The 20000-nt window shown below is 38.9% G+C and overlaps 1 protein-coding gene across 1 annotated transcript in view; it reads right to left on the bottom strand.

The window, feature by feature from the left end:
• Window positions 1-20000, bottom strand: part of crybg2 (crystallin beta-gamma domain containing 2) — a 50654-nt gene that overhangs the window by 26380 nt on the left and 4274 nt on the right. The window contains exons 2-6 of the mRNA XM_084130837.1: window positions 16388-18077; window positions 11775-11822; window positions 8650-8768; window positions 7078-7282; window positions 4020-4159 (exon numbers count right to left, since the gene is read on the bottom strand). Coding sequence (XP_083986963.1) covers window positions 4020-4159; window positions 7078-7282; window positions 8650-8768; window positions 11775-11822; window positions 16388-18077 — 2202 coding nt within the window. The remainder of the gene's footprint in view (window positions 1-4019; window positions 4160-7077; window positions 7283-8649; window positions 8769-11774; window positions 11823-16387; window positions 18078-20000) is intronic.

Here is a 20000-nt window from a genome sequence, read left to right as displayed (position 1 = left end):
TCCTATTGAACCCAAAAGCGTCTAAAACCTCCCATAAATAGCTATGTTCGATTCTGTCGAACGCTTTCTCTTGATCTAATGAAATCAGACCAAAATCAACACCAAAGAGCTTACTGACATCAAACATATCTCTAATAAAGGAAATATTATCAAAAATTTGCCTTCCTGGTACACAATAGGTCTGATCAGCGTGGATGACTTCTTCCATAACCCCACTCAATCTATTTGCTAATGCTTTGGATAAAATTTTATAATCACTGCACAACAATGACACAGGCCTCCAATTTTTAATGTCACTCAGGTCTCCCTTCTTTGGCAGTAGAGTCAGCACTGCTCTACGGCAGCTCAGTGGTAACCTTCCACTGTTTATACTTTCATTAATGACTGCAAGCAGATCGGCACCAATCTCAGGCCAAAAAGACTTATAAAAGTCTATAGATAGGCCATCTATTCCCGGTGCTCTGCCGCATTCCATGCCTTGGAGAGCTTTCTCTAGCTCTTCTAGCGTTATCTCTCTGCAGAGATCGGCGTTTGCCTCTTCAGTCACCTGAGGAAGATCTTCAATAAACACATTAGTGTTTGGCCTGTGTAGAAGTTCACTGCTATACAGCTCTTTATAAAATTCTACCACTCTCTTCCGAATTTCTGTATGATCCGACAAGAAAGCACCCTCTTTAGAACGCAAAACATGAATACATCTTTTTTGGCCATTTTTCCTCTCCAAACTGAAAAAAAATTTGGAAGATATATCCATCCACTCTATATTCTTAAAGCGAGATCTGATCAGAGCCCCCTGTGCTTTCAGGTCTAAAATTCCAGCCAATTCTTTCTTCTTTCTGTTTAAAATTCCAATAAGCTCTTGATTCTGTTCTGTTCCAATAGATTCTTGAAGTTTCTTTATATCATCTTCTAACTTTACCATTGAACGAGTTAATTCTTTAGTGATGTTGTAAGCATACTGTTGACTCAATTGTTTGATTTGGGTTTTTCCGAAATCCCACCACTGCTGCAAAGATTGAAAATCAGATTTGGTGGTTCTAAACTCATTCCAAAAAAATCTAAAGATATCTCTAAATTCCATGTCAATTAAGAGTCTGTTATTAAAATGCCACATAGCGCTCTTTGGTTTTACGGATCCTAAAGTTAAAAAGCACTGAACTAAACTATGATCCGAAAAACTAACTGGAATAATAGAGCAATCTCTGAAAAGATTAAGTTGATGGCTGAAACCATAAAATCTGTCTAATCTTGCTAAGGACAACATATTATTATAAGTGTGACTCCATGTATAATGTCTCTGTGTCTTATGAAAGTTCCACCAAATATCTACAAGCTCATGTGTTTCTATAAATTGAATTAGCCTTTTTCGTGAAGCCATATGCGGCTCAACATGATTTCTATCTGATGCAAATTCAGTGCAATTAAAATCTCCTCCAATCAAGAGCAAATCTTCAGAATTGCAATTACTTACTGCTTTACATAATATATTTAGAAATCCCAATCTTTCAACTGCATTGGTGGGAGCATAAACACAACTAAAACAATAGAAAGCATTTTCAAATTGAGCTCTTACTTGTAAAAATCTGCCTTTCACCACTTCTTCTACTTCATATGAAATTGGAATGGAGTTTTTAGAAAATAAGATAGCAACACCGCCACTCAGAGATGTGTTATGACTAAAAATGGGTAACCCATCAAATTCTCTTGCCCAATTTTCTTCATTGGAGACATCACTATGAGTTTCCTGTGCAAGTAGAATATCTATTTTCTTTATCTTGATTAACTCATATAATTCAAACCTTTTCTTCTCCTCTCGTGCCCCATTTAAATTAAGAGAGGCTAAGTTAAATTCTCTCATTAAAGAGAAGAAAAGGATAATCAAGACACACAAAAAAAGTGTGTTTTTAAAGCTTGGCATTGTCGACATTAATTCCTACTTGAGAATTCACTTTAGTGAGAATTTTTTTCAGTCTGTAAACCTCTTGATCAGAAAAAAGACCTTCACTCTTAAAAACCTTTGCTTTTTCTACAAATTGCTCTAGATCAGGAAAATACTCTGTAATGCGCACATTTCTTGCATTCTTTGTTGTTCTTAAAAAGAGCTTAATATCATCTGCGCTGTAGGATTGTTCTGGCAACTCAATATTTGTTTGATCGTAAGTAAAACTGCATTCTGAAAGGTCAGTTTCACTGTCGGTATCAGTTTGACTATTTTCCATTGTTTTCGATTTACTGCCATGGCTCTGCCTCATTCTCCTCTTTTGTGGTGTTTTAAAAACGCATTCATCTTGTTCTCCCCCAGAACACTGGTCTCCTTCCAGCTCCATGTTCAGAACCTTTTCAGAACTCTGCATATCTAGACCAACAGTTAACTGCTGCCCTTCATCAGATACAGAAGCTTCCATTTGCTCATTGCCCATTTGCTTCAAAGCTGCAGCTTCACTTGATGAATCGGTTAAGACTACAGGTTCTTGTACATTGTTTACCTCAACTACATCCACTGTTGAAGGCACCTCAACTACATCCACTGTTGAAGGCACCTCAACTACATCCACTGTTGAAGGCACCTCAACTACATCCACTGTTAAAGGCACCTCACTCCTAACGTCTGTTGCTACCTCTTCTCCCTCACCAACTTTTTCAACCGGTGCTGATGAAACAGTTTTCTTAGATTGCTCATCTTTTTTCGGACAAACCCTCACGAGATGTCCTATTTCACCACAACCAAGGCATTTCATGCTGTTGGTTGTGGCATAAACCACATAATTGAAGTCATCGTGATTGAAATTAAACGTCAAATCCAATTCCTCTTTGTTATCCTTTAAAACCATATACACAAAACGTCTGAACGACACTACGTGTTTCAGTAACGGTGATTTACAGCCGATTTGTATCATCTTAATTGGGGAAACCAACCTACCATGTCGCTCCAACAATTGAACAAGCTTCTCATTTTTAATGAAAGGCGGCACGTTTGACAAAATAACCTTTTTGGACGGAGTAGATAACGGTAACACTGGAACAAACACATTGTCAATGACAACACCACTTTCAACCAAAACGTTCGCTAACTCAACGGTTTTCAAAAAAACAACAACCGCGTTGTTCATTCTTGACGCCGACAGAACATTCTCACAGCCGACCACCTCTCCCACAGCTAAACTGCACTCTTCCACGCTAGCATTCAAACTTATTTTCACCGCATGACGCCGTGTGAGGAAATCTAACGTCCTCACACCTGAAGTCATCCTGCCAGTTATAAAAACTGGCAGAAAGACAACAACACACTATCTTAATACTTCTAAACCCGTATACCACAGGTAAGGAGACAAAAGATAGAGAAAAGGAAACTTTTTTAGGCACAGCGGCCAGAAAAAAGAAGGTCAAACACTCACCACACTTCTCACTCGCTCGCTCAACAAACGCTCACGCATGCGCAGAGAGAGAGAGAGAGAGAGAGAGAGAGAGAGAGAGAGGGAGAGAGAGAGGGAGAGAGAGGGAGAGAGGGAGAGGGAGAGAGAGAGAGAGGGAGAGAGAGAGAGGGAGAGAGAGGGAGAGGGAGAGAGAGAGAGAGAGAGAGAGAGAGAGAGGGAGAGAGAGAGAGAGAGAGAGGGAGAGAGAGAGAGGGAGAGAGAGGGAGAGGGAGAGAGAGAGAGAGAGAGAGAGAGAGGGAGGGAGAGAGAGAGAGAGAGAGAGAGGGAGGGAGAGAGAGAGAGAGAGAGAGAGAGAGAGAGAGAGGGAGAGAGACAAGAGTTTTATCAAATTAAAAATCTAAATTAATTCTTACTTTTATTAAACTCTTAAAAACTTGTTCTACATCCCGACCAACTTTACCTTCTATTTTTTACTTTCTTGTCAGATAAAGAGCCATTTTCACTTTTCCAATACAAAAATGAACAAACTGCCCTTTTTTTTCTCTTTTCCCCCCAAAACTTGAAACCCAAAATGAAACCAACCTTTGAAAATATTACTTTAAAAACCCACAAAGATGAAATTAAGCAACACAGAGAGCCACTCACAGCCCGGCGTTGATGATGATGGAGTTGGCTTTGATCGGGAAGCCGAAGATTCTGGCGTCGTCTGACGTGTCTCTGAACGTCACCTTCTTGCCTTCCGCGTTTTCCTCTGGGAAAAGGCTGATTTCAGGAACGCTGTAATCCTGGAAGGGCGGGAAAGTTATGCTGAGCATCAACAAGTGTTGTGAAGAGTATTAAACAGACTTTTCTTGTGCAAGTGAAACGCGGCGGTGAACTGAAACGAATTATTTCTAATTAAGTTCATTTTTCAAGCATCTGTATTTTTTATTTTAGGAAACTTTTACTTTTACCTCACTGCATTCCAAAGCATAATATTATGTTTTAATATCACTACATAAAAACATTCCTCTTTATTTCGAAATGAAGAAATCGTCAGAGCGATGTCCGATTCATAAACGAGTTGATCCTTTCCTATGAACCTGCTGAACGATTCACTGAACGATTCACTGAAAGATTCACTGAAAGATTCATTTGTGAATTCGACAGATCTAACTGCAGCTGCTCGTGAGTCAACAAGAGCTTCAATGTTTTTATAGTATTTGTCATCACATATTTGCACAAATTTAATTTTCCCCCATTTTTTTAAATACTCATATACTATTTGTTTGCACACTTGACTTAGTAACTTTAACTGATATTTTAGTATATTAAAGTTTAATGTTTTGATGGTGAATGTTAAGTGTTGATGATAAAATAAAGTTTACTTAATTGCAATATATATAAAATGCATGCACTAATCTTTCTTATTGCTGACTAGAAAAAATATCCATAGATGCTCATACTTTTGCTGGAGTAATATTTTAATACTTGATTTGTGTACTTTAGGTTATCCTGCCAAATATAAGCACAATTCCTCTTCAGGACACAAGGTGGCGCACAAGGACATTTCATAAACACGGCTGTGATCATGTTCCCATCCATTCCAGACATATTTATGAGCTAAAACAATGTTACCTCTCATGTCTGTCTGTTTATACACTCTTAAAAATAAAGCTTTTCACAGCGATGCCATTGAAGAATCATTTCTGGTTCCTCAAAGAACCTTTCAGTGATCAGTTCAGATACATCATAAAATAATCTAAAGAACCTTTCAGTGATCAGTTCAGAAACATGATAAAATAATCTAAAGAACCTTTCAGTGATCAGTTCAGATTCATAATAAAATAATCTAAAGAACCTTTCAGTGATCAGTTCAGATTCATAATAAAATAATCTAAAGAACCTTTCAGTGATCAGTTCAGATTCATCATAAAATAATCTAAAGAACATTTCAGTGATCAGTTCAGATTCATAATAAAATAATCTAAAGAACCTTTCAGTGATCAGTTCAGAAACATGATAAAATAATCTAAAGAACCTTTCAGTGATCAGTTCAGATTCATAATAAAATAATCTAAAGAACCTTTCAGTGATCAGTTCAGATTCATAATAAAATAATCTAAAGAACCTTTCAGTGATCAGTTCAGAAACATGATAAAATAATCTAAAGAACCTTTCAGTGATCAGTTCAGATTCATAATAAAATAATCTAAAGAACCTTTCAGTGATCAGTTCAGATTCATGATAAAATAATCTAAAGAACCTTTCAGTGATCAGTTCAGATTCATCATAAAATAATCTAAAGAACCTTTCAGTGATCAGTTCAGATTCATCATAAAATAATCTAAAGAACCTTTCAGTGATCAGTTCAGATTCATCATAAAATAATCTAAAGAACCTTTCAGTGATCAGTTCAGATTCATAATAAAATAATCTAAAGAACCTTTCAGTGATCAGTTCAGATTCATGATAAAATAATCTAAAGAACCTTTCAGTGATCAGTTCAGATTCATGATAAAATAATCTAAAGAACCTTTCAGTGATCAGTTCAGAAACATGATAAAATAATCTAAAGAACCTTTCAGTGATCAGTTCAGATTCATCATAAAATAATCTAAAGAACCTTTCAGTGATCAGTTCAGATTCATCATAAAATAATCTAAAGAACCTTTCAGTGATCAGTTCAGATTCATGATAAAATAATCTAAAGAACCTTTCAGTGATCAGTTCAGATTCATGATAAAATAATCTAAAGAACCTTTCAGTGATCAGTTCAGAAACATGATAAAATAATCTAAAGAACCTTTCAGTGATCAGTTCAGATTCATGATAAAATAATCTAAAGAACCTTTCAGTGATCAGTTCAGATTCATCATAAAATAATCTAAAGAACCTTTCAGTGATCAGTTCAGATTCATGATAAAATAATCTAAAGAACCTTTCAGTGATCAGTTCAGATTCATCATAAAATAATCTAAAGAACCTTTCAGTGATCAGTTCAGATTCATGATAAAATAATCTAAAGAACCTTTCAGTGATCAGTTCAGATTCATCATAAAATAATCTAAAGAACCTTTCAGTGATCAGTTCAGATACATCATAAAATAATCTAAAGAACCTTTCAGTGATCAGTTCAGATTCATCATAAAATAATCTAAAGAACCTTTCAGTGATCAGTTCAGATACATCATAAAATAATCTAAAGAACCTTTCAGTGATCAGTTCAGATTCATCATAAAATAATCTAAAGAACCTTTCAGTGATCAGTTCAGATTCATGATAAAATAATCTAAAGAACCTTTCAGTGATCAGTTCAGATTCATGATAAAATAATCTAAAGAACCTTTCAGTGATCAGTTCAGATTCATCATAAAATAATCTAAAGAACCTTTCAGTGATCAGTTCAGATTCATGATAAAATAATCTAAAGAACCTTTCAGTGATCAGTTCAGATTCATCATAAAATAATCTAAAGAACCTTTCAGTGATCAGTTCAGATACATCATAAAATAATCTAAAGAACCTTTCAGTGATCAGTTCAGATTCATCATAAAATAATCTAAAGAACCTTTCAGTGTTCAGTTCAGATTCATCATAAAATAATCTAACCTTTTGTGCAATGGAAAGATCCGGTGGACGATAAAGGTTCTTCATGGAACCATCGATGCCAATAGAAAAGCTTTATTTTAAGAGTGTAAATGTGAATAAAGAGATGTCGTACCCTCACTGCTCTCCGTATGGATCCGATGACGAACCTCCTCTTCATCCGAGGCTCCTCGTCTTCTTCCCCGCGATCCGGTGTCGTTCCCTCGTTCTGATGGGACTCGTGTTCTTCTGCGGGTCCGAACGGGTCGTTGAGCTCGGTGTCGCCCTCGTCCAGAGCGATCTTTTCCCCTTTAAAGTCCGGCTTCTCGTACATCACCCAACTGAAGAACACAGAACACTCAGAACTAATCTTTCCTGAACAGAAACACAAACGCTCAACACTTTAATTCCGCAAGGATGCATTAAACTGATCAAAAGTGACAGTAAAGACATTTATGATGTTGCAGATTCGTGTTCCTGCAGTTGATGATAACTTCAGGGATTCGGGATGTTTTGCTGGGAGGCAGGGAGAGTCTGCATGTCTAAACTGATGTGCACTGTGTCTGATTCCCTTCTGAACACATTATTTACTGTGCACTCATATTTACTCCTGTATATTTACTGTCCCGTGTCATGTTTTGCATCACAGTGAAATGCATTAGTGCTGTATAACACATATATTTATGAGACAAGCATGACCTGAACTATTACATTTTTTTATTAATTACATAATTAATATATAATAGAAATGTTTGTGATTTATAAACTACCAGTCAAAGGTTTTAAAAAAAAGAAATCCTTTTATTCAAAAAGGCAACATTAAAATTGATCAAAAGTGACAGTAAAATCATTAATAATGTTACAAAATATCCATATGTTACATTCATATGTAAAGCGCTTTGAGGACCCCAAAACACTATATAAATGTAACAAATTATTATTAGTAAATGCTGTCCTTTTGATCAAAGAGTCCTGAGAAATCTTTTTTCAACATTGATAATAATCATAAATGTTTGTTGAGCATCAAATCATCATATTAGAGTGATTTCTGAAGGATCATGTGACACTGAAGACTGGAGTAATGATGCTGAAAATTCAGCTTTGATCACAGGAATAAATTACACTTTACTGTATATTCACATAGAAAACAGATGATTTACACTGGAATAATGTTTCACTGTTTTACTGTATTTTTGATCAAATAAAGGCAGCCTTGGTGAGCAGAAGAGACTCTTTCAGAAACCCCAAACTTTTGAACACTAGTGTATGTTCTCTAAAACACATACATCTTCCAAACCAAGTGCACACTTAGAAATGATTGACAGCATGAACATGAGCAGTGAAGATGAATGAAGATGCGTGTGTGTGTGTGTGTGTGTGTGTACTTGTACAACTATCTTTGTGAGGACCAGTTTGAGTTTTAGACCATTGGAGTGAGGACAAAGAGAGTAAAGTGAGGACATGTTGGCCGGTCCTCAGTTTCCGAGAGCCTTTAAAGGCCTGTTTGAGGGTCAAGACTTGGTTTTAGGGATAAGGTTATAATGAGGTCAAGGGTTGGTTTAGGGTCAGGGGTCGGGTTAGGCACTTAGTTGTGATGGGTAAGGTTAGGGTAAGCGGCTAGAGACTGCATTGTGTCAATGAATGTCCTCATAAACATAGATGTACAAGAATGTGTGTGTGTGTGTGTGTGTGTGTGAATGTCTCTCACCCTCCTCTGATCACTCGCACTGAGATGGTGTCTGTAAACTCCCACGGTGTGGCGTCCACAACATCCCCTCGCACTTCGATCCTCTGGCCGCTCATTCCTGGCCTGTCGTAGATCAACATCTGATAGGAAGAACACAAACAGCTCGTGTTTTCTACAAAGACTGCATTGTTTAGTATCTGACATCTGAACTCTAGATGTTACTGCAGAACGAGGCTCGATCTTCTCTGACGGGGAATCACGACCTACTTTAGAAAAGCACTTTTATTGTGTCAGATCCTTCAGGCTGCAATATTACACTGATGCAGTCAATGTCACGGGAGGAAAAATAAGAATAAGCCTTGATAATCCAGTTTCGGTGACCTTTTCTAAATCACTTACTTTGCTGGTGATGAAGGACACAGGGGTGTCAACCAAAACTAATTGACATATAACGTCAACTAACGTAAACCAATAATGAGTTGTCAAATATAATAAAAGAGATGTAAATGTCAGTGGCAAGTTCAATCATGCCTTCTGGAAAAGCCTTATTGTAGTTTAATATTCCCACCAGAGAAAAAAAAAAAAAAAAAAAAAACCTAAGAGATATAAAGTCACAATCAGGAGAGATAAAATATCACATTGCAAGATTCAGATTCTCCAACTTCCAAGTATAAAACATACAAAGAACTTGGTGCTGGAGTCAACACAGGCTTAGCTATTAATTTATAACACATTATTTCTGTTATCTTCTGACTCTCGCATGCTTTTCAAAACCTTCTCCTCTCTTCTCAACCCTCCTCCTCCTCTTTCATCAACCACCATCAGCGGCCAATTTACCAAACCACAAACTAACACACACATCTTAGACACACACAGCTCACACACACTTTCTACCCTCCTTCTCTCGGCTTTCAGAGGCAGAAGTCTCCAAACTCCTCCTTTCCAATCGCTCTACCACCTGTCCGCTTGATCCTATTCCCACTAACCTACTTCAAGCCATTTCATCCTCAGTTGTGCCCGCACTCACACACATCATAAACACCTCTCTTCACACTGGTACCTTTCCCACAGCATTTAAGCAGGCTCGGGTAACCCCACTGCTTAAGAAACCCAATCTAAATTACCCTTAACCCTAAAGTATCCCTTCTTCCATTCGTCGCGAAAACACTTGAACGAGTTGTTTTCAACCAGATCTCTTCCTTTCTTACACACAACAACCTCCTGGACAACAATCAGTCTGGTTTCAAAAGTGGACACTCAACTGAGACTGCCCTGCTCTCAGTAACTGAAGCTCTGAGACTGGCAAGAGCAGCTTCCAAATCCTCAGTTCTCATCCTGCTGGATCTGCTGCCTTTGACACAGTTAACCATCAGATCCTCCTGTCAATCCTAAAGATGAAGGGCATCTCGGGAACCGCACTCCAATGGTTCAAGTCATACCTCTCAGGTAGGTCCTTCAGGGTGTCGTGGAGGGGTGAGGTGTCTAAGACCCAACATCTAGCTACTGGAGTGCCTCAAGGCTCAGTGCTGGGACCGCTTCTCTTCTCCATCTACATGTCATCACTAGGATCTGTCACTCAGAAACATGGCTTTTCCCATCACTGTTATCATCTAGTTACTGGAGTGCCTCAGGGTTCAGTGCTGGGACCACTTCTCTTCTCCATCTACATGCCATCACTAGGATCTGTCACTCAGAAACATGGCTTTTCCCATCACTGTTATCATCTAGCTACTGGAGTGCCTCAGGACCACCACCTTCAACTAAACCTTGTGAAGTTGAACCCAGCCTGTTGATCGCCTGAATGAAGATCTTATCATTGCAACACAGTTTCTGCACTCTCACTAATGATTTCACCAATGCAAACATGAGGTAAGTACAGTAAGAGCTTCGTTGAGCAGTGTAACAGCATCATTGATTTCATTGCTTTCTGTATTAATCACAGTTTAAGTAAGATTATTTTCATCCTACTAAGAGAAACGATGTGAAGTTGATCGTTTAGTCACTGGCTTGATTTACTGATGCATAAACAGTATTGAACGACTTTGAGAGAAAGATTATCTGTCTGAACTTGAACAATTAAACATCAGAAATTCACATAACCCACTGGTTCTTCAGAGGCTCGGATGAAGGAACTAAAAAAATACTTTTGTGTTCATTTGTACATCCAAACATTGAGCAACTGCCATGCTTCGCTCGTTTGCAAGCCATGATGTCTCTCGAGGAAAAAACAATATCGCGCTCGCGCAGCTCATTTTCTCATGGGCGGCCAAATTCTTTTTGCGGGCAAAGAAGAGAAAGGGGAGGTGACCTTTCCCCTTATGACGACATAAGGGGAAGATTTCTAGATTCGCCCGTCCAGCTTTCATTTTCTCAAAAATACCCAGGGCTTGGTTTACACCCATCAAAACGTCTAGCCACTGGGGGACCATAGGCAGGCTAGGGGAACTCATATTAAGGTTAAAAAAAAGTGAAATTTTCATGCAATGGGACCTTTAATAATCCAGTTTTGGTGACCTTTTCTAAATCACTTACTTTGCTGCTGATGAAGAACAGGAGTGTCAGCCAAAACTACTTCAAAACGAGTTGTCAAATATAATAAAAGAGATGTAGAAATGTAAATGTCAGTGGCAAGTTCAATCATGCCAACTTGTGCTGGTGTCAACACAGGCTTAGCTATTCATTTATAACCCATTACTTCTGTTAAAATCCTTTCTTTAAATTCTGACATTTAAAGTTCTGTCGTTCTGTCCAAACGTGTGTGTGTCAGAACAGCTGTTTCACACACACCAGCCTCAGGCTTTCCTCAGGAGTTCACAGAATATCCTTCATTTCAAACTGTATTTTAATGTTCATCTTTGTGCAACGCTCCATAGACCTCCATTATAAGTACATTCATGTAAATGTGTGTTTTTGTTTCAATCCGTGTTGAAGTGATTTTCTCTGGTGGTCAGCAGAATAGTGCATCATTTTTATTAAACCTAAAACATTTCTTTAACGTTCAGTTGGATTTTACAGAATAAAACGGCCTTGTTTGGAAAGTGAAACATCAAATTTCTCTCTGATATAACCAGCTCATCAGTGGATGATCGATCAGGCATTAATACAACATTAAAGACAGAAGAAGGAACACTTGTGGAGTTTCTCACCTTTCCAGGTCGAGGATTGAGTTTGCCATGCTCCTTCTCCTTTGTGAGCTAAGAAAAGAAAAGAAATATTTCAATGAGATGAAACACAGACATGAAGCATAAAGTTTCAGGTTTTCTTCCTCAGTGTTTCTGTCTTGTTTTCCAGCACAAATATCTAAACATTCTTAAATCAAGATTATGTATGTAAATGTATTATGCATATGTTTATGAACCATTTCAATTTTAATTAATTAAATAATTAATATATATCAATAGAAATACTTGTGATTTATACACTACCGGTCAAAGGTTTGGGTCAGTAAGATTTATTTTAAAGAAATACTTTCATTCAAAACATTAAATTGATGACACTACAGACATTTATAATGTTAGAAAAGATTATATTTCAGATAAATGCTGTTCTTTTGAACTTTCTTTTTATCAAAGAATCCTGAAAAATAAAATGTATGAAAGTTTTCACAGAAATCTGAAGCAGAACAACTTGATTACACTGTTTTCAACACTAATAATTATCATAAATGTTTGTTGAGCATCAAATCATCATATTAGGATCATGTGACACTGAAGACTGGAGTAATGATGCTGACAAATATCTAAACATTCTTAAATCAAGATACATTAACAGGAGAAGCAAAATGACTGAAGATATTAAGCCTTGTTTACTAAAAATCTGCTAAATGAAGTCAGATACATTAAAATCCTGAAGTTCAGAATGCAGCAAAACATCCTTTTTATTCATTTTCTCATCTTTGTACTTTAAAATGGTGACGTAAAGCTGGTCATATCAGCATTCAAACAGGTTCAGGTATATTAAGAGAACACGACATTCCTACATAACCTTTGACAATAGAAGAACATGCACTTTACACAACACTTGATGTTTCTACCTCTCACACACATGAAGAAGTGAAAGGCTTTACTGTCACCAGTCTCGTCTCAAACATTCACTGAACATGTTTGAAATGCCATTGCACGTCGAGCTCCTCAAACATGAAGAGAAACACACAGACCAAACGCCGGCTTTCAAGATGGAGATCCAGAGGTCGGATCAGGAGCAGAGGTCAAGAGTTTCTTCTGAGTTTCTGTGTTAAATGACAGATCTGATTGCTGGTTTGTATGTGTGTAGGAGGTTATGAGTAAAACTCTGCCTGTCGACATGCCTTTACTCTGGCAGTGAGGCATGGCAAGGTTAGCAGAGAGACAACAATACACACAAGTGTAAATTCCTCTGTTTGCATAAGGGGATGCTCTTAATGACAAGCCAAATACAAGGCTTACATAATCTTATAAAGCGACCTCTATAAACTACACATAGGTCAATCTCACAGCCAGACACTGTGAAGAAATATTTTTCAAAAGGGCAGATATGCATCAGATATGCATCCGATATGCATCGTGGAAATGGGTGTGAGACGCAGTATCTCTACAGTTGATCAGTATCTAAAAAAAAAAATAGGCTAACTATAGCTAAAGAGGCGGCATCACATGTAGTGATTTAACACATATTTCCATCATTCTGCCTTGGATTTAAATGTGAGTTGTATGAGACCCTTCTATCGTTCACATATACACACGTGTGCTGTATATTCCTAGACTACCGTAGGAAAAGTGTTATTGATTGCATGTCTGAAAATAAGCCTACACTGACATGTGTGAAGCGTACAGGCCACATAATCGTTTTCTCCGTTTTCTCCATGTCTGTTCCAGCTGGCAGAAACACAGTAAGTCGTTGCCAAGACTGAGAGCAGGGAGTGCCTGAGCCTGTCTAGGAAAATTATCAGCGCTGATTAGAGACGAGGTGAACATTAAGATAATGAAGATTCACATTCCATCAGCCTCTCCCTCGTTCCCTGCCTCTGGAGAAGCTCCAGGGAAAACCCGTTTCACAACACCATTCCTGACAGTTCAGCTTCATCACACACGATGGTCTTTCCAATGGGAAAACTAAACTGCAAAAATGCATTCAACTGGAAAACAGCCTAATTATACAGATCAATTTTCATTTTGTGTTATAAATCATTTTAATAAAGACGTTGTTCAATGCATATACTGTAAAACAATATTTTCATGATCTGTTATCACAACTTTTAATCTTTTGTCAAATCAACAAAGGTAGGTAATTAACGTGGCTCAGATAACATAATGACTCCATTATAAGTGCATTCATGTGAATTCATGTTCAGTTTCTATTTATTAAACTAATCTCCTTTATTGTATTAACTAATTTTTTTAATTTCAATGAACTCAAAATTTTAAGGCAACCAGGTAACTTACTTTTTTAAGTAAAGCCAACAATATTTTTTTACAGGAAACAAAAAAGTTTTCTCCGTCACTAAAACCTGAACTATTTTTTTTTTTAGAGACTGGAAATATAATGCATCTGTAAAGGTGTTTTGCATATTAAATTTTAATGTTAAGTTGAACTGTCAGATAAGTCGCCATCATTAACCTCTGTCAACACAGAGAAGAGCGGGATGACGTGAAGGAGCTGTGTGTTTTACAGTGGACGTGTGATAACAGAAGTTACTCCCTAGTGACGGACATTTGCCTGTCAAACCTCTCAATATATCAGAATCATAAACTCTTGCCTTTACTAACATCACTAGTCACGTACCAACTCTCTCTGCATGATCAAACCTGCGAGACATTTAAAGCCTTATATGCAAAATCACTCAAGTGCTTTCAAAGATCTTTTGCAGATGATGATTATCTGAGAAATGCCTCGGAGATGAATGTGAGCATGACTGAAGGTTACATCTTCTCATAATATCTAAAAAACCCAGAAGTTTTGATAAAGCTGCTTTCGATTAACATTTAAATTTGACTTGCAAACTCATTAGTCTCTGCACAGTAGAGAGAAGCAGCTTTAAAGAGCTTCTCTGAGTCTGTTATGGAGGACAAGAGGAAACGTGAATTTTGCATGAGCACCGAGGTAATATATCCTCTATTGTAAACCCTCCTCGTGAGGTGACATTACACCCCTTCTAGGCTTTCGTTCACTGAGGTTTAGCACCAATCCAGCTCTAGTCTTGCACTGTTTAGTGCCAACTCTAATGACACAGACAAGATTACAGCAGTCCATGAGAACGAGTTGTAAAAAACCTCTGCAAGATATTTGGGAATGGAGTTGAGTGCACTGGGTAGGGTGTGAACAATATAAAAACAAACGTTCTACAATCACACTGTCAGTCCAAATCTGATTTGTGTATCCGTTTGGAATCTGATCTAAAAGTATTGACGTCCACACTGTGTATCGCAACTGTTCAGATCCGATGTATGTGTCCATGCAGCTCTTTGGTTTTCCAGAATATCTGCATTGTTTTCTGGCAATGATGTTGCATTGGTAGGAATACGGGTTTGCAATAGAGAATATTGAATATTAATTCAAAATAGGTCTCCGTTATATTGTCGGCACTTTGCATCAACACAGCATTGTTTCGGCAGCGACTTTCAGCACGTTTCATATGACAACAACGTCTGACGTGTAAATTTTACGTAGCGTGAGAAAGTCACATAAACCACGTGAAATCCGATCAGAGCATTCGGACTGAGACGGATTACCAGAAATGCTTACCAGATTTCAAACCACATATGGATGTAGCTTGAAACTGATTTTATGTGATTTTTTTGCTGCTCACATTAGCTAATTCTGATCGGATTTCAATCGGATATGCACAAAAATCGGATATGGACTGACAGTCTGAACGTAGCCAAAGCCATGTGAGCAAGTTTGCATTTAAAAGACGTCTAACAGCCGTCCATTCACAGTCCAGAGTCCAGGCTAAAACAAGGCAAGATTTGGGCTGTCAGTGAAAATTTAAACAGACGTCGAACCTGAGCCCAAGAATAGACTAGTCTTCAATTACAACACATGTCAAGGAAATGAAACCAAACACCTTGTAATCACTGTTGACACTGTTAACATGATAGGACATCATACATCTCACAAGTTATTTTGGCATAAACGACATGTAAACAAATTCAAGTTTATTTAGTCTAGAAGTGGGTTACTCATAGCCTGACTAAAGTCACCCACTTCTAGACAAAAAAACCTTGAATTTGATTACATGTCGTTTATACCAAAATAACTTGTGAGATGTATGATGTCCTATCATGTTAACAGTGTCAACAGTGATTACAAGGCGTTTGGTTTCATTTCTTTGACATGTTCTATGCTATTTGTTGCCCACTTATAGTCAAAACTGATTCATTGTAGTTTTTGGCCAGGCAGCGCATGCGATGGTTGATATCCCATCATGTTACCAATGTCAAAAATATCTACAAGATATCAGTGTCATGGTCAATCTATAGTCAGGATTTAGCTATTAAACGGCTGTTAGACGTCTTTTAAATGCCAAGATTGCTTGCTGGGATACGCAGCAATAGTGCATCAGACGTTTGAGGGCAAAAACACTCTGCACACTCTGTTACACAACGCTTGCAGTGAGCGGCTTAATATCAGGTTACACTCAGAGTCTGAGTAGGACCGGGAGAAACAGAGCAGTGACATAATATGAAAACAACACTCTCATTGATTCCATGCCCTCATTCTCAGAGAGAACTTCATCATGCCAAGAGTAAATGACCAACACATGCATACAAGCAATACTCACATATGCATCAGGGAAGGCTCTGTATTTGAGGGGCATGTTCCGCTCTGGCTCTGGATTTGGATTGGATTGGAAACCCCGGGTGTCGTTGATCAGAAGACCTCCGTCAAGACTGGAGCTGCGAGGAAGACTCAAAGACTGAGGAAGACTCTGAGGAAGACTCATAGACTGTGAGTTCTTGAGGAGGGTTTCGGAGGGAAGAGAGCGGTACAGCTCCATCGTGGACTTGTGGTTGAAGGTCTCGGCCGAGTCCTGCTGGCCCGGAGCCACGCTCATGCGAGAGGTTTCGGCGAGCCCACTGAGGGAACCTGACTGAGACGTGAGGAACGAGAAGCGCTCGAACCGGGAGCCGAGGAGCGTGTCGGATCCCTTATTGGCAGAGCTCATCCGCTCGACACCAGGTCCGATCTCCGGGAGAGAAGCTGCACGAAAGATGGAGCGACTCGAGGCCTTCCCGTTCTCCGTCGGCTGGAAGAAGAAGCTGTTCTCCAGACGGGATCCGGATCCGTTCGCCAGGGCTTTCCCGGGAGTTTCTTCAGGACTAGCCAGATCGTTGAGGGATCCCCTGCGCATCACGATGCTGTTCAGCGCCGACGCTCGTGACGGCAGAGCAAGCCCTCGACTCGCCGGCTCTCCGGACTGCTGCTCCTTCATCATGGTCATCGGAGAGCGCATGTCTTTAGGAGAACTCCAGCTGAAGCCCATGTCTAGAGGAAAACTGGAAACGCCATTCAGGACCATCTTTGGATCAGAAACAGGCGAGAAAGGAGAGAGAAGAGGAGGTGAGAGAAGAGGAGGTGAGATCGGTGAATCCTCTTCAATAGGTGGCAGTGAAGAGAAGGGAGTGTTGGATGGGGTGCGTTGAAGCCTTTGCCGGATCGGTCGATCCATGCTTTTAAGCGTATCTACAAAGTTATCCATTTCTGTAAAGGATGAGGGAGAGAGAGCGTCAGGCTCGAGGCCGGTGGGCGAGGGAATCAGATCCACCCGAGTCGCTTGGAAAACATCCGAGGAGAAATCATCCGTCTCCACAATCATCAAGCGGGAATCAAACTGTGCCTGTGAGCTAAAGACTGTTGTCCTTGTCTCTCGCTCTCTCTCTCTCTCTTCAGGTGAGCTAAAGACTGTTGTCCTTGTCTCTCTCTCTCTCTCTCTCTCTTCAGGTGAGCTAAACTCCTCCCGGATCCTCCCACTCTCGTGAACTTCGCTCTCCACAACTTTCCAGTTAGTGTTTCCAAGGCCACCGTCAGTCCCTGAGGGGAAAGTGGGCTGGGTCTGAGAGTGAAAATGAGATGTGTAGGTTCCTCTTTCATAGCTGCGGGCCGGCTGAGAGGAGGAGCTCAGGTGTGTGTTCTCCGTGAAGCCAGTCTGTTGTTCTTCAGAGTATTGACTCTTCCACCTTCTCTCGAGCTCAGGACTGGCTTTGCTCGGCTCCGCTTGATCTCTACGCCTAAAGTCGTCTAACGGGCTTTCATGGTTCCCGAAGCTGCCCTGTTTGTCACTGACCAGAGACACTTTGTGGACCACCATGGCCTCGTCTCGGCCCTCGCGAGCGGATGACGGTCGACTGAGTTTCGTACTGAGCACTGCAACACTCGAGCTCATGTCTGCATCTGATCCAGGCTCAGTTTCAGCTTGGCTCTCTGTATCAGACTCCTCAATCACTGTCTTGAGAACAGATGCATGAAAGATCCTAGGACAAAAGATAAAAGTGAAGAAGAAAACATTAATCCTTTAATTATAACGACTTGCAAGTGAAAGCATTAAAACGCAATTAGAGGGTAATTTAAAGCTGAATACACTTGAGGTCTGTGAGAAATAAATATTCTCTAGTTTGAGGAACACATTCTGTTCATGTAATGTGTAATTTAAGGCCTGTTTGGTTTCTGACTCCCTGAATAAATACATTTATATTTGAAAAGAAATACACCTGCATTTCTAAGAGTGTAGATGACAGGTTATGAAAGGTGTAAATGTGGGAGTGTATAGCAATGTGTGTAGGTGAGTTTCTGGAGAAATGACACGTTAAAATGAATCATAGCACTAAAAGCTTCAATCTCGCCATACAATAGTACAGTGATGAGTGGATGAGAAAAGATAATGCAACATGCTTTACAACATTCACCATGCAACAATAACCATAAATATAATAAACATAGTGCTGTAAAGGGCCAATTACCAACATAAATGATCACAATTATCAAAAGCGACACGTTTTCATCACCATTGTAGTAATGCATATTTACCTGTCATTGCAAATATGATCCACCGATTTGGAATTATGAAAAACAACTAGGTTACCTATGTATCTGGCTTTAACTTATAGACCTCAGAAGGAACTAGTACCAGACATGTTTGTCTCTGTTAGATACAGTAAGCATTCATTCTGTTACATTATCTAAACAAGGAGACCCTGGGTTGAGATTAACACACATTCCACATTCAGACTGAAAACAGAAATCGTATAAACTGAACTTTCACAAGTTAGCAGAAATATACATGCATCAAAATACATTTGAACATATCATTAATAGTTTCCTCTCACTTTAACACAAGCAGAGGTTTCGTTGATATTAAAGAAAGTATACATGTTTTAGAAGTATACATGTTTTTCACTGTATTTCGCCCTGAGATGTTTAAAGGGAGAGGTATCAAGTTATCTCAGCTGGCAGAACTAGTTCTCCAGGATCCTCTACAGTAGATCACGCCCCCTGGTGGTGAATCTGCGCCTCACCTCCATCTTCGGCCCCCACTGTCTAATGCATTTGAATTGGCAAAATTTTAAAAAGCTATCTCAATTTTTAGGAGCAAGTTAAACCAATGCAAAAAATATCAGTTGACATTTTTTAAAGTGGCAATGAATAATCGATAGCTTTTAATGAACAATTATTAGATATGCACACTACCTAAGCTAGCTCACTAACTTGTGTAGAACATTCGGGGTTGAGATTTTAGTATTTTGTCTGAGAATTGTAGTGTCTGGCTCTTCTGTGGTTATGTGCATGTGTTCAACACACAGGAGATGTGATCTCTCAAGAGATGTAATAACTTAAAACAAAACCCTATTGCATAAAAACAAGTGTTCTTCCAAGCTGTCTGCTGGAGCGACATCGATTCTGGCAGTTCAGATGCTTTAGATTTCAGTCCTACACATGCTAGAGTACGTCTGTACAGTCTCTTGTCAGTTCAGGTGTAGTTTAGTCTCCATTTCAACAGAAATGACACCTATAATTACGGACCGGCCCCTAACAAGACTTTTGGGCCTTTACACACGTTTGCATGACTGCGTAAGAACCCAGTGACCGGAAAGACCCAGTAAAGTCTGATAAAGAGCATGAGTGTTTGCTCTTTATCACAATCAAGTCAAAGGTCTGTGTTCCAGATTTGAGATATATCAGTGACCAAGTGCATCTTAAAATGTAATATTAACAGTACATTTTAAAAATATATTTTATATTATTATTTTATTAGATAACTGATTCGTCATTAAAAATGTCAGCACTCATTCCCAAAATGAGCATGTTTAATATGAGTGAGAACACATTTGCTTCAAACTTAAAGTCATTTAATTTACGCTTCTTAAAAGAAATAAAAAATTGCATATTCACATGTAAGA

This window comes from Abramis brama (assembly GCF_963993115.1).
Source record: "Abramis brama genome assembly, chromosome: 12".
Classification (NCBI taxonomy): Eukaryota; Metazoa; Chordata; class Actinopteri; order Cypriniformes; family Leuciscidae; genus Abramis; species Abramis brama.
The sequence above is the reverse complement of the archived record's forward strand: the minus strand, read 5'-3'. Positions and strand labels throughout refer to the sequence as shown.